The sequence below is a fragment of the Entelurus aequoreus genome, linkage group LG01, assembly GCF_033978785.1.
Source record: "Entelurus aequoreus isolate RoL-2023_Sb linkage group LG01, RoL_Eaeq_v1.1, whole genome shotgun sequence".
Taxonomy (NCBI): Eukaryota; Metazoa; Chordata; class Actinopteri; order Syngnathiformes; family Syngnathidae; genus Entelurus; species Entelurus aequoreus.
Genome location: NC_084731.1, coordinates 74988883 through 75004229, shown reverse-complemented (window position 1 = coordinate 75004229; position 15347 = coordinate 74988883). Strand labels below are relative to the sequence as shown.

Below are 15347 nucleotides of genomic sequence, written 5' to 3'. Positions count from 1 at the left end.
AGGAGTATAAATCAAACAAAAATAAAATAATAAAAACTTATAATCGACGGTTGAAGTTGAATTATAGATTTAAGTGTTGAAAGCTAAAACAAATATACACTACATTGCCAAAAGTATTTGGCCACCCATCCAAATGATGAGAATCAGGTGTCCTAATCACTTGGCCCGGCCACAGGTGTATAAAATTAAGCACTTAGGCATGGAGACTGTTTCTACAAACATTTGTGAAAGAATGGGCCGCTCTCAGTGATTTCCAGCGTGGAACTGTCATAGGATGCCACTTGTGCAACAAATCCAGTCGTGAAATTTCCTCGCTCCTAAATATTCCAAAGTCAACTGTCGGCTTCATTATAAGAAAATGGAAGAGTTTGGGAACAACAGCAACTCAGCCACCAAGTGGTAGGCCACGTAAGCTGACAGAGAGGGGTCAGCGGATGCTAAAGCGCATAGTGCAAAAAGGTCGCTGACTTTCTGCACAGTCGGTTGCTACAGAGCTCCAAACTTCATGTGACCTTCCAATTAGCCCACGTACAGTAGGCAGAGAGCTTCATGGAATGGGTTTCCATGGCCGAGCAGCTGCATCTAAGTCATGCATAACCAAGTCCAATGCAAAGCGTGGGATGCAGTGGTGTAAAGCACGTTGCCACTGGACTCTAGAGCAGTGGAGACGCCTTCTCTGGAGTGATGAATCCCACTTTTCCGTCTCGCAATCTGATGGACGAGTCTGGGTTTGGAGGTTGCCAGGAGAACGGTACATTTCGGACTGCATTGTGGCGAGTGAGAAATTTGGTGGAGGACGAATTATGGTGTGGGGTTGTTTTTCAGGAGTTGGGCTTGGCCCCTTAGTTCCAGTGAAAGGAACTTTGAATGCTCCAGGATACCAAAACATTTTGGACAATGCCATGCTCCCAACCTTGTGGGAACAATTTGGAGCGGGCCCCTTCCTCTTCCAACATGACTGTGCACCAGTGCACAAACAAGGTCCATAAAGACATGGATGACAGAGTCTGGTGTGGATGAACTTGACTGGCCTGCACAGAGTCCTGACCTGAACCCGATAGAAACCCTTTGGGATAAATGAATTAGAACAAATGTAAGAAGAACAATGTATGACTTATTTTTAACACCTTTATGAGTGGGACCCTTTTGGATCTCCAATCATTTTTGTGGCATTTTTATACCATCATTTGCTCAAAAAAAAAAAGTATAAAAAAATTATTGACTTATTTATTGATCCAATTACTTCACATCTAATATTGCACTTTAAAATATTTTATTTGGAAATTATTGCATATTTTGTGTTTGCCTTATAAAAAACAAAGTTTTTTTGACAGTGCATAAAACAAACAAAAAAAACATGAAAAAAATAAAATAAAAACGTATAGTGGACGGCTGATGTTGAATTACAGATTTAAGCATTAAAAGTAAAACAAAATGTATGACTTATTTTTAACACTCAGTGTGGCCTTTTTTATATCCCCAATAATTTTAGTGGATTTTTCTTTTTAACTGATTGCCGAAAAAATAACAAATTAAAATCAATGATGTTTTTAATTATTGACCAATTAAAGGATCCAATCACCTCACATCAAATATTCCACTTTGACTGGTTTGGGGGGTTATATATCTTGCAACTTTTACATTGTCTACATTTTTGCATTAACTCTCTGTCTTGTCTACCGCAATATATATGTCAGTTATGGTCCTGCTTTATTATGTTATATAAAATTAATACATTCAATCGTTTTCATTTATTTTAGGAAATAAAATAGAAAAGAAGAAAGTAGAATACACTTTTATTCGACCTGCAATGGTAACACAAATCAGTATTTATTCAAATGTAAAATAAGTTATTATTCTCAATTATTAATATCATTAATTGATTATTGATATGATTTTTAATAGTTATTATTAATTTTAGTGTTAATTAGAAATTAAGGTATGCAAAGGATTAAGCAAAATAAGTCAATGTATTAATATGATCCAGTTTAAGGAAGTGTTCTAACTCAGTGTTCACAAAGAATCCTGATAAACATTTTGAACCGTATTAAAACATTAGATCATCCTATTCATTTGAACCATAAATTAACTATTTATTATGACAAATGTATTATTTATTAATCTATTTGACAATTAATAACTTATTTGTCTATTTATGTATTTATTTACTTATTTAGTTCTTTACTGACTGCCATGTTACAGGTGCAAACAAATGTGCGAGAAATCCCTCTGACACGAAAAAGGGGTCGGAATAAATGAGCTTGGCTTCTTCCTACTCCTCTTCGGACATGTCATGAGAAACTGAAAATATGTGCTGCATTTTTTAAATAAGCTAACACCATACTTGATTGATTAATTCAAAAAATATAACCGTTTTTTATTTTTAATAATTAAGATAATTTGAAAAAAACATAAATATATATATATATATATATATATATATATATATATATATATATATATATATATATATATATATATATATTTCTGTGTTTTAAGTGTTGCCTCTCAAAGAACCATGGAGGTACATTATTTACTTAATACTGATGATAATAGAAATAGAATGCATTGCTATACACATGTGTACTGAATCCAATAATACATTGGATCAAAATAATGAATAAGTGAAATAAAACAAATAATATCGATGTTTTGACAGTAAATCCACAGAGTGAAGCAGGGCACGTGTGAGTTCATGCAGACATAATGAGCATCTGTGCCAGTCGACTGCCATCTTGGTTCCGCACGATTTCATCAGAATGCAAGCGAGTGTAATAACTAATAACCATTTCAACCCTGCCCCTCGTAAACACAAAGGTACTCAATCATTAAGCTGCACAGATAGCAGCCTTTTTATCTCACAGCAAGACTTCGCTAAGTGCTAAAAACTGCCGACAAAGGAAAAAAACCTGGACATTAAGTGCAAATCCACAGCATCCCATCATGCACTGCGGCTCTGATAAGCCGCTCCTTGCTTTACAAAATAGACTTTCCACAGCTTCAGCACGCTTTACAACGTCCATTTTAAGCTGCAAAATGTGGGCGGTGCCTGTCTGTCACCTACGAACGACTGAAGGCAGTTTCATATTGTGTAGTTTGTTTTGGCAGTGTAGTATCTGTTAACAGGGGAAAGTACATGTCTTTAAAAGCCCCCTAGTTGCTTAGTGGCAATTCTGAGTTAAATAGTTTACATGATAGCTACACCCAAATGTGGGCGGGGCCTGTCTGTCACCTAAGGACGACTGAAGGCAGTTTCATATTGTGCGGTTTTTTTTGGTGCTAAAGGTCGTGCAGAACCGCTGGGGAAAAAAGGCAAACAGTGGGACTGAAAATTGTGGCGTTTTGCTTCTCCCCAGGCCACGCTGAAGACCACGGCCCTCTTTGACTTCCACAGGGCTCACGGCGGCAAGATGGTGGAGTTCGCGGGCTGGAGCATGCCAGTGCAGTACAAAGACAGTCACGTCAGCTCGCACATGCACACCCGAGAGCACTGCTCCATCTTTGACGTCAGCCACATGCTGCAGGTGAGCCACGCCTGCCAACATGGCCGACGTCTGGCAGGCAAACATGAACTCCGGTTTTTGTTGTTTTCTTCTCAACGCAATTAATTGCATTTCCATTAGACCAAAGTCCACGGCAAGGACCGGATCAAGTTCATGGAGTCTCTGGTGGTGGCGGACGTTTTGGAACTTAAAGACAACCAGGTAAAAATAGAAAAGATTTTTATATGGTATGATTGTTTATTTATTTTTTTATTATTTTTAACATTATTTGAAAAATATTATTTAACAGTTAATGCTTTTTAATAAATATATAAAATATAAATCAATATAACATTTATTTATTTATTTTAATATGTAAACTAAATGTTTCATTTAATAATAACAATTATAATAATAATTTTCCTGTTTCTTGTAGAGCGAAAAGTAAAAATAATTGAAAAACTAGTCATAAAAAAGGTGTTATTTATGGACAGTAGCAGTACACAATAAGTTAAAAAAACTAAATAAAATGAATCCATTTTGAAAAATTCTAAATATCCACAGTGAAGATTATATTTAAATTTAAATGTGAAATATTGTCTACAATTGTTCATTAATTGAATTATGACATGTTGTCTAAATCAGGTGTCCAAACCTTTTGCAGCAAGGGCCGCATTCAGAAAAATGAAAGGATGCGGGGGGCCATTTTGGTACCTTTTGTACGTTAAAGATGCTAAAAGCAAACCAGTGTACACCAATATATGCTAAGATAGCTGAACAAAACATCCACATTAGCTCTGTTATATAGTGTTTAGTGTAATATCTAATAACTTAATAGATATCACACTAATTTCCTTTGTCACTATAATACAAAGCTAATTTATGTGAGTAATCACAAAAAAAGACTGAATTTATCATGTACAGACGCAGATCAATCGCACAATTTATTGTCAGTTATTAGTTATTACACTTATTTCATTTGTCACCTATAACACAAAACTACTTCTAAGTTATGGAGATTAGTGTAATATCCAACAAGTTATTAGTTCCAGTCCAAATATTAGTATTTTTGTGTGTGATTTATTGAAATTTTTAAGTTAATTGAAAATATGCAAACAAGTAATGCTGCTAAATACAGTACTCGTGATTAATCGTGATTAATCTAAATTCAAAAGTGTGATTAATCTGATTTAATGAAATAAATCCTTTGACAGTACTACTAATAATACTTGTGATTAATCCTAATCCAAATTCAAGTGTGATTAATCTGATTTAATAAAATGCATCTTTTGACAGTACTATTATTAATACTTGTGATTAATCTTGATTAATTCATATTTCAAAAGTGTGATTAATCTGATGTAATAAAATACATCCTTTGGCAGCACTACTAATAATACTTGTGATTCATCATGATTAATTCAAAATTGTGATTAATCTGATTTAATCAAATAAATCATTTGACAGCACTACTAATAACACTTGTGATTAATCATGATTCATCCAAATTCAAAAGTGTGATTAATCTGATGTAATGAAATAAATCTTTTGACAGCACTACTGATACTTGTGATCAATCAAAATTTAAGTGTGATTAATCTGATTTAATAAAATAAATAATTTGACAACACTACTAACACTTGTGATTAATCATGATTAATCCAAAATTAAAAGTGTGATTAATCTGATGTAATAAAATACATCTTTTGACAGCACTACTAACACTTGTGATTAATCGTGATTAATCCAAACTCAAAAGTGTGATTAATCTGATGTAATAGAATAAATATTTTGACAGCACTACTAACACTTGTGATTAATCCAAATTCAAAAGTGTGATTAAACTGATTTAATAAAATGAATTATTTGACAGCACTACTACTTGTGATCAATCCAAATTCAAAAGTGTAATTCATGTGATTTAATAAAATAAATCCTTTGACAGCACTACTAATACTTGTGATTAATCCAAATTCAAAAGTGTGATTAAAATGATTTGATAAAATAAATTATTTGACAGTACTACTAATACTTGTGATTAATCATAATTCAAAAGTGTGATTCATCTGATTTAATCAAATCTTTTGACAGCACTACTGATACTTGTGATTAATCAAAATTCAAGTGTGATTAATCTGATTTAATAAAATAAATCATTTGACAACACTACTAACACTTGTGATTAATCATGATTAATCCAAATTCAAATGTGTAATTAATCTGATGTAATAAAATAAATCTTTTGACAGCACTTCTAACACTTGTGATTAATCCAAATTCAAAAGTGTGATTAAACTGATTAAATAAAATAAATTATTTGACAGCACTACTAATACTTGTGATTAATCATGATTAATCCAAATTCAAAAGTGTAATTCATCTGATTTAATAAAATGTATCCTTTGACAGCACTACTAATACTTGTGATTAATCCAAAATCAAAAGTGTGATTTATCTGATTTAATAAAATAAATCCTTTGACAGCACTACTAATACTCGTGATTAATCCAAAATCAAAAGTGTGATTAATCTGATTTAATAAAATAAATAATTTGACAACACTACTAATAACACTTGTGATTAATCATGATTAATCCAAATTCAAATGTGTAATTAATCTGATGTAATAAAATACATATTTTGACAGCACTACTAACACTTGTGATTAATCCAAATTCAAAAGTGTGATTAAACTGATTAAATAAAATAATTTGACAGCACTACTAATACTTGTGATTAATTGTGATTAATCCAAATTCAAAAGTGTAATTAATCTGATTTAATAAAATGTATCCTTTGACAGCACTACTAATACTTGTGATTAATCCAAAATGAAAAGTGTGATTTATCTGATTTAATAAAATAAATCCTTTGACAGCACTACTAATACTTGTGATTAATCGTGATTAATCCAAAATCAAAAGTGTGATTCATCTGATTTAATAAAATAAATAATTTGACAACACTACTAACACTTGTGATTAATCATGATTAATCCAAATTCAAATGTGTAATTAATCTGATGTAATAAAATAAATCTTTTGACAGCACTACTAACACTTGTGATTAATCCAAATTCAAGTGTGATTAAACTGATTAAATAAAATAAATTATTTGACAGCACTACTAATACTTGTGATTAATCCAAATTCAAAAGTGTAATTCATCTGATTTAATAAAATATATCCTTTGACAGCACTACTAATACTTGTGATTAATCCAAAATCAAAAGTGTGATTAATCTGATTTAATAAAATAAATCCTTTGACAGCACTACTCATAACATGACTTAAATAGTAGTGATTTAATCTTGTTAAAAAGTCAGTCGAGGGCCAGTAGAAAACTAGCTATGGGCCAAAATTGGCCCCCGGGGCCACACTTTAGAGACCCTTGGTATAAACGATTAATTGATTAAAATATTATTTTTATTATTATGGGTTAACACATAAGGACCAACATGTTTATTTCCTCCCACTTATAGGGTACGCTGTCCCTCTTCACCAATGACAAGGGCGGCATCATTGACGACCTGATCGTGACCAAGACGGACCAGGACTACCTCTACGTGGTCTCAAACGCCGGCTGTGCGGACAAAGACTCTGCTCATATGAAGGTGAGGACTCACACATACTGTGCATTAACAAGGTAAACATGCTAGGCTATAGGCTACCAGGAGCTAGCAGCTACACAGCAGCTAAACTTACAATAGCGCACAAGCTTAGCTGAAGAATATTGCAGTGTAAAAAATGTGTCAATATAAACAAGTTTAAAATTAATATATTAGTTACACATAAAAAGTCCCCAAGGCAGAAGCAAATTCGAAAGTATCCAGTAACAAACGTGTCCGCCTCATTCAATTTGATACATCGTGACCTTAACGACATGAATTTTAGTTACCACTCTACTTCATTTTAAAGACAGCGTAAGTCCATTCTTGAAGGTTAATAATAAATTGGTTAGTGTTTTTCATACCTACCATTGTTCTCTAAATTCATTTCATTCCTTCCAACGTTCCACACTACAAAATGATACAAGTATGTTGATATCGTATCAGATCAATATCGGTATCGGCCAATGCTCAAGACTGCGCTGTTGATATTGTGTCAGAGGTGAAAAAGTTGTGTCGGGACACACCCAATGTTGTAATAGCGGAAAGACACAAACTGCTCAGTCAGCGTAAATAGCACTGTTACCACCACCAACATTATGTGTGTACTAAATGTGTACCAATTTTGTATTTTTATGTGTGCTAAATGTGTACTGTATTTGTACTCAACGTGTGCCGTATGTGTCCTAAATGTGTACCAATTGTGTACCGTACGTGTACTAAATGTGTACTGCATGCGTACTACTGGTAAATGTGTACTACCAGTAAATGTGTACTGTTTGTATACTGTATGTGTACTGTACATGTACTAAATGTGTACCAATTGTGTATTTTATATGTACTAAATGTGTACTGTATTTGTACTCAACGTGTGCTGTATGTGTCCTAAATGTGTACCAATTGTGTACCGTATGTGTACTAAATGTGTACTGCATGCGTACTACTGGTAAATGTGTACTACCAGTAAATGTGTACTGAATGTGTACTACCAGTAAATGCGTACTGTTTGTATACTGTATGTGTACTAAATGTTTACTAAATGTGTACTGTATATGCACTAAATGTGTTACAATTGTGTAATTAGTACTAAATGTGTACTACATGTGTATTACTGGTAAATGTGGACTGTTTGTGTACTACCAGTAAATGTGTACTGTTTGTGTACTGAATGTGTACTAAATATGTACTGTACGTGTACTAAATGTGTACCATTTGTGTATTGTACGTGCACTACAGGTAAATGTGTACTGCATGTGTACTACCAGTAAGTGTGTACCAATTATTTACTGTGTGTACTAAATTTGTACTGTATTTGTACTAAACGTGTACTAATTGTGCACCAATTGTGTATTGAATGTGTACTAAATGTTTACTAAAAGTGTACTGCATGTGTACTACTGGTAAATGTGTATTAAGTGTGTACTGTATGTGTACTAACGGTAAATGTGTACTGTATGTGTACTAACGGTAATTGTGTACTGTATGTGTAATACAAGTAAATATGTACTGTATTTACCATTCCTGTGGTAACGGTAAATGTGTACTGTTATGTGTACGACCAGTAAATATGTACTGCATGTATACTGAATGTGTACTAAATATGTACTGTATGTGTACCAAATGTGTACTCTGTGTACAGATTGCATACTGTAGGTGTACTAAATGGGTACCGTAGGTGAATCGTATGTGTACTAAATGCTTACTGTATGTGTACAGTATGTTTACTGAATGTGTACTGTATGTGTTTAAAATGTGTAGCGTGTGTGTACTTGAGTGTACTAAATGTGTGTGTTATGTACAGGCCAGACTTTCAGAGTTGAAGGCGTCAGGCTGTGATGTTGATCTGGAGTTCCTGGATGAAGCCTTGATCGCTCTGCAAGGTGAACTAATAATTCTATGAAGTACTCAAATACACTCTTGTAGTATTTCCTCTTGTGTGTGTGTGTGTGTGTGTGTGTGTGCGTGACAGGGCCGTCCATGTGTCGGGTGCTACAGGAGGGCGTGAAGGAGGACCTGGCCAAGCTGACCTTTATGACGTCCGCCTTGGCCACCATCTTTGGTGTCCCCGGCTGCAGGGTGACCAGGTGTGGATACACGGGAGAGGACGGCGTGGAGGTGAGTCCCGGGACTCGTACTCATTCTTGACTGATAGAAATAGTGGCTTAGTGTGTGAGTGCGTGTGCGTGTGCGTGTGCGTGTGTGTGTGCGCGTCAGATCTCCGTTCCTCAGTCCAGAGTGGTGGAGCTGACCGAGAGGCTGCTGGCCCACAGCGAGGTCAAACTGGCCGGCCTGGGCGCCCGGGACAGCCTGCGACTGGAGGCGGGGCTTTGTCTCTACGGCAACGACATAGACGAGACCACCACGCCCGTGGAGGCTGCCCTCCTGTGGACCATAGGTGAAGTGACTCGTCGTAACGAGACCCCCACTTTGGTCCGATGGCCACACTGATGCGGTCATGTGGCGTGCAGGAAAGAGACGGCGTCAGACGGGAGGCTTCCCCGGCGCCGACGTCATCGTGCCTCAGATCAAAGCCAAGACCGCCCGGAAGAGGGTGGGCCTGGTGTCCACGGGGCCCCCCGTCAGACAGCACACACCCATACTGAGCCCTGATGGAAAGGTCATAGGTCAGGAAAATACTTTTAGTTTGTTCTTTAGCATTTAGCGATTTGGTGTACCTGTAGCTTTAATGCTAATTGGCTGTGTGAGTCTCCCACAACCACTATTGTGTACTTGCTACATCTACACTGCACTTGTCCAACATAGAAGACACCATAGATCATACAACAGCCTCATATTTACGAGTGGGATAGCAGGACACAAACATTAGCAACTCTAGCATAGCCGTGTGCGCTAAAGTGCTAACACTACACCCACATTTTTACAGCAACGTCATGCTAAGTTAGCATATATAGTAGGGGTCCACAAAAAATACATTCACATCTAAAGTGATTCTTGTTAATCCCGACTCTTAATCGATTCATAATTTGCAAATAAAGATTTAAAAAAAATATATATATGTACAAATATATATATATATATATATATATATATATATATATATATATACAAATATATATATATATATATATATATATATATATATATATATATATATATATATATATATATATATATATATATATATATATATATATATATATATATATTACACGCACACACCTGTGTGTGTGTGTGTGTGTATATATACAGTCGTGGTCACAAGTGTACATACACTTGTAAAGAACAAAATGTCATGGCTGTCTTGAGTTTACAATACATTCTACAACTCTTATTTTTTTGTGATAGAGTGATTGGAGCACATACTTGTTGGTCACCAACAACATTCATAAAGTTTTTTATGACTTTATTATGGGTCTACTGAAAATGTGACCAAATCTGCTGGGTCAAAAGTATACATACAGCAATGTTAATATTTGGTTACATGTCCCTTGGCAAGTTGCACTGCAATAAGGCGCTTTTGGTAGCCACCCACAAGCTTCTGGCAAGCTTCTGCTTGAATTGGTGCAATTCAGCTAAATGTTCATTTTCTGACATGGACTTGTTTCTTCAGCATTGTCCACATGTTTAAGTCAGGACTTTGGGAAGGCCATTCTAAAACCTTAATTGTAGCCTGATTTAGCCATTCCTTTACCACTTTTGACACGTGTTTGGGGTCATTGTACAGTTGGAACACCCAACTGTGCCCAAGACCCAACCCTCGCGCTGATGATTTTAGGTTGTCCTGAAGAATTTGGAGGTAATCCTCCTTTTTCATTGTCCCTTTTACTCTCTGTAAAGCACCAGTCCCATTAGCAGCAAAACAGACCCAGAGCATAATACTACCACGGTAGTTAAACTCCCAATGATTGTCACACACACTAGGTGTGGTGAAATTTGTCCTCTGCATTTGACCCATCCCCTTGTTCACCCTGGAAGGTGAGGGGAGCAGTGGGCAGCAGCAGTGCCGCGCCCGGGAATCATTTTTTGACCCCCAATTCCAACCCTTGATGCTGAGGGGAGTAATGGGTTCCATTATTAAAGTCTTTGACTCGGCCGGGGTTTGAACTCACAACCTACCGATCTCAGGGCGGACACTCTAACCACTTGGCCACGGTAGGTATGGTGTTCCTGGGATTAAAGGCCTCCCCTTTTCTCAATTTTTGTTTTATCTGACCACAGAACTTTCCTCCAGAAGGCCTTATGTTTGTCCATGTGATGTCAGATGAAACAATTTTTTTTATATAAAAATCAAAAGGATTGATCAGGTGAAATGAGTCCAACAGAGAACAATAGTAGGTATGAAAAACACTATTATCAACCATCTGGAATGGACTTATGCTGTCTTTAGGTTAAAGTGGAGTGTTAATTGTTTTTTATTTGGCGACACCTACCGGTCACAATTCACGAAGTTAAGCTCATGACGTAGAAAGTCGTATGATGCGGACACGTTTGTTACTGGACACTTTCTAATACTGCCTTGGAGACATGGATAGGTAAGTAATATGGAACTGTAATTATTTGATACTTGTTTATATTGACAAATGTCATGTTTTACACTGCAATAGGATCTTTCTGTGTGGAGTTTGCATGTTCTCCCCGTGACTGCGTGGGTTCCCTCCGGGTACTCCGGCTTCCTCCCACCTCCAAAGACATGCACCTGGGGATAGGTTGATTGGCAACACTAAATTGGCCCTAGTGTGTGAATGTGAGTGTGAATGTTGTCTGTCTATCTGTGTTGGCCCTGCGATGAGGTGGCGACTTGTCCAGGGTGTACCCCGCCTTCTGCCTGATTGTAGCTGAGATAGGCTCCAGCGACCCCGAAGGGAATAAGCGGTAGAAAATGGATGGATATTATTAGTTATGTCTCGCTTCTGTGCTATTGTGCCCTCAGCTGTTGTGTAGCTGCTATAGCCCAGCATGTTTACCTTTTGCAAATGCCTTGACTAAAATAGAAGAAATGGTGTGCTTATTATTGGACTTTTAGATGTGAAATTGCAATCCAGCCTTGCACAAGTAGGACTGCCTGTATCGGACATTTCACATGTGAACTGATACGTGTTTTTGCCGATATTGCACCGATATCAAAATCAGACTAGGAGACTCCTAGTTAAAACATAATTTAAAACAAAACACTTTCACATAAAGAGGGCCTTTTTTAAAATTACTTTTCATCATTTAGGCGAGGTGACCAGCGGCTGCCCCTCACCCTGCCTGAAAAAAAACATCGCCATGGGTTACGTGGACGCCGCCTTTGCCAAGAACGGCACAGCGATCCAGGTTGAAGTCCGAAGGAAAGTCGTGCCCGCCGTGGTCTCCAAGATGCCCTTTGTGCCCACCAACTACTACTCTGCATAGGAGGCACCTTCCTGTGCTAAATGGTATGATGAACATGCCCGGGGGGCTACATTGCATTTTTAGGTATAGACCGGTGGTTCTCAAACTTTTTAAAGTATTCATTAAAAACAAGTATATTTTGTCCACAGTAACATTACACAGTTTGAACAGTAACACTGTTTGAATATAGGAAAATAAAACACTGTGTATACTTTAATCAAGTGATTTGGCGTACCACTAGAGGTACACGTACCACAGTTTGAGAATATTTGGTGTAACTATTAAATATGTTTCTTATTTACTAACTAGAAGCTAGAGGATGTGGTTCTGACCTTCTCAAGTGCCTTTGTCTTTTCCAAACAAACAAAATCTAGAGATCAACAGATTGTCGGCACCGTTATTTGGCATTTTGACTTATATCGATATCAGCTTTGTTTTTAATAAACATAGACACACACACACGTGTGTGTGTGTGTATATATGTATACACATATACAGTCGTGGTCAAAAGTTTACATACACTTGTAAAGAACATAATGTCATGGCTGTCTTGGGTTTCCAATCATTTCTACAACTCTTATTTTTTTGTAATAGAGTGATTGGAGCACATACTTGTTGGTCACAAAAAACATTCATGAAGTTTCGTTCTTTTATTGGTTTCTTTTTGTAGAAAAGTTACAATCAAATCAAATTAGCTTCATGGCATGGCCTCTTAACTTCATGTGAGTGATTATGATGACACATGTTGACTTCTCTGAGCCCATTTAAATAGGGCTCATGTGATGCAGTCATTTGACTTGGTTACAAACGCGACAATGGGAATGTCAAAGGAACTCAGCACAGATCTGAAAAAAACGAATCATTGACTTGAACAAGTCAGGCAAGTCACTTGGAGCCATTTCAAAGCAGCTTAAGTTCCCAAGCAACTGTGCAGACATTTGTTCGGTTTTCTCACTGCCAAGATCAGGAAGAAAATGCAAGCTATCACCTGCTGCTGAGAGAAAATTGGTCAGGAGGATCAAGAGTCAACCGAGAACCACCAAAAAGCAGGTCTGCAATGAATTGGAAGCTGCTGGAACACAGGTGTCAGTGTCTACTAGAGATGCGCGGATAGGCAATTATTTCATCCGCAACCGCATCACAAAAGTCATCATCCACCCGAACCAACATTTTATCAAAACCACACCCGCCCGCCACCCGCCTGTTGTTATATATCTAATATAGACGATGCAAGGCATTAGTGAGGTTAGAAAGCTTTTGCCTGTTAAAGAAAGGAGACTGATCCAATGCAGCAGAGACATTCAATGCGTGCCACACATTGATATCTGTTGGCCACGCATTAGTGGCTAAGAGATATTAATGCGTGATATTATTTATTATTATTATAATATTATTGTCATTTCCATTAAGAAAGTGTTGACTATTGTTGCCAATGCCCTCAGATCAGAAGTGCGTTCCCCACACTTTGTGTGCGTAGTTGCAGCAAGCAGAACGATGCTTTTAAGAAGTTAAAAAAATGTTTTAGAAAGACTAGGCCTATTTTCATTAGGTAAAAAAAATGTTCTGAATTTATTTAAATGAATATTAACTTGTTAACGTTATAATGCTCAAATAGGGACGAGGGCGGGGTGCACAGTGAAACAGTGAACAATTTTGCGACAAAGATGAACCTTTATTGATTGATCTGCAGCCATGACCAAATATCAGACAATCTCCATTGTCAACGACAGGCAGGAAAATAAAGATAAACACATAGCCTATGTTGTAGGCATAGGCTCATACGTTTTTAAGTTGAAATAAAAAAATTTAAAAAATGTTTTCCTCATAAGCCTTAGGCTGTCAATCACACGCACAAACTTAAATTATACAATAACATATGTATGTCATACCTATTTAAACAAAAATAAATAAATAATAATAAATTACCTGCAACTTATTGGCCAAGGCAAATAGCTGAAGCGGGGAAATCAAACCCATCAGACTGCACTCAGACTGTTTCAAAGAGTGCTGCTCGTTTTTCGTATGTGGGTAACAGCATTTAACTATGTATATATATTTCCAAATTGGTTCAACCGCCACCCGCCCGAATCTATTTAGAATTTATTTTTTTCGTCATGTCACCCGCCCGACCCGCTGTTTATCTGCGGACTCCACGGTTGTGTCCGCAAACCGCGCATCTCTAGTGTCTACAGTCAAGCGTGTTTTGCATCGCCATGGACTGAGAGGCTACCATGCAAGAAGGAAGCCATTGCTCCAGAAGCGACACCTTAATGCTCGTCTAAAGTTTGCTGCTGATCACATGGACAAAGATAAGACCTTCTGGAGGAAAGTTCTGTGTCAGATGAAACAACAATTGAGCTGTTTGGCCACAATTCCCAGCAACTGGTGCTTTAAAGAGAGTAAATGGGACAATGAAAAAGGAGGATTACCTCCAAATTCTTCAGGACAACCTGAAATCATCAGCCCGAACGTTGGGTCTTGGGCGCAGTTGGGTGTTCCAACAGGACAATGACCCCAAACACACGTCAAAAGTGGTAAAGGAATGGCTAAATCAGGCTAGAATGAAGGTTTTAGAATGGCCTTCCCAAAGTCCTGACTTCAACCCCAGTGAGAACATGTGGACAATGCTGAAGAAACAAGTCCATGTCAGAAAACCAACAAATTTAGCTGAACTGCACCAATTTTGTCAAGAGGAGTGGTCAAAAATTCAAGCAGAAGCTTCCCAGAAACATTTGGATGGCTACCAAAAGCGCCTTATTGCAGTGAAACTTGCCAAGGGACATGTAACTAAATATTAGCATTGCTGTATGTATACTTTTGACCAAGCAGATTTGGTCACATTTTCAGTAGACCCATAATAAATTCATAAAAGAACCAAACTTCATGAATGTTTTTTGTGACCAACAAGTATGTGCTCCAATCAC

The 15347-nt window shown here is 37.0% G+C and overlaps 1 protein-coding gene across 1 annotated transcript in view; it reads left to right on the top strand.

Annotated features, from left to right (window-relative positions):
• Window positions 1-15347, top strand: part of amt (aminomethyltransferase) — a 15991-nt gene extending 644 nt beyond the window's left edge. Inside the window, exons 2-9 of the mRNA XM_062033727.1 lie at window positions 3357-3524; window positions 3624-3704; window positions 6964-7095; window positions 8891-8969; window positions 9059-9204; window positions 9304-9484; window positions 9558-9713; window positions 12269-15347. Of these exons, the coding sequence (XP_061889711.1) occupies window positions 3357-3524; window positions 3624-3704; window positions 6964-7095; window positions 8891-8969; window positions 9059-9204; window positions 9304-9484; window positions 9558-9713; window positions 12269-12444 (1119 nt within the window). The 3' untranslated portion in view covers window positions 12445-15347. The remainder of the gene's footprint in view (window positions 1-3356; window positions 3525-3623; window positions 3705-6963; window positions 7096-8890; window positions 8970-9058; window positions 9205-9303; window positions 9485-9557; window positions 9714-12268) is intronic.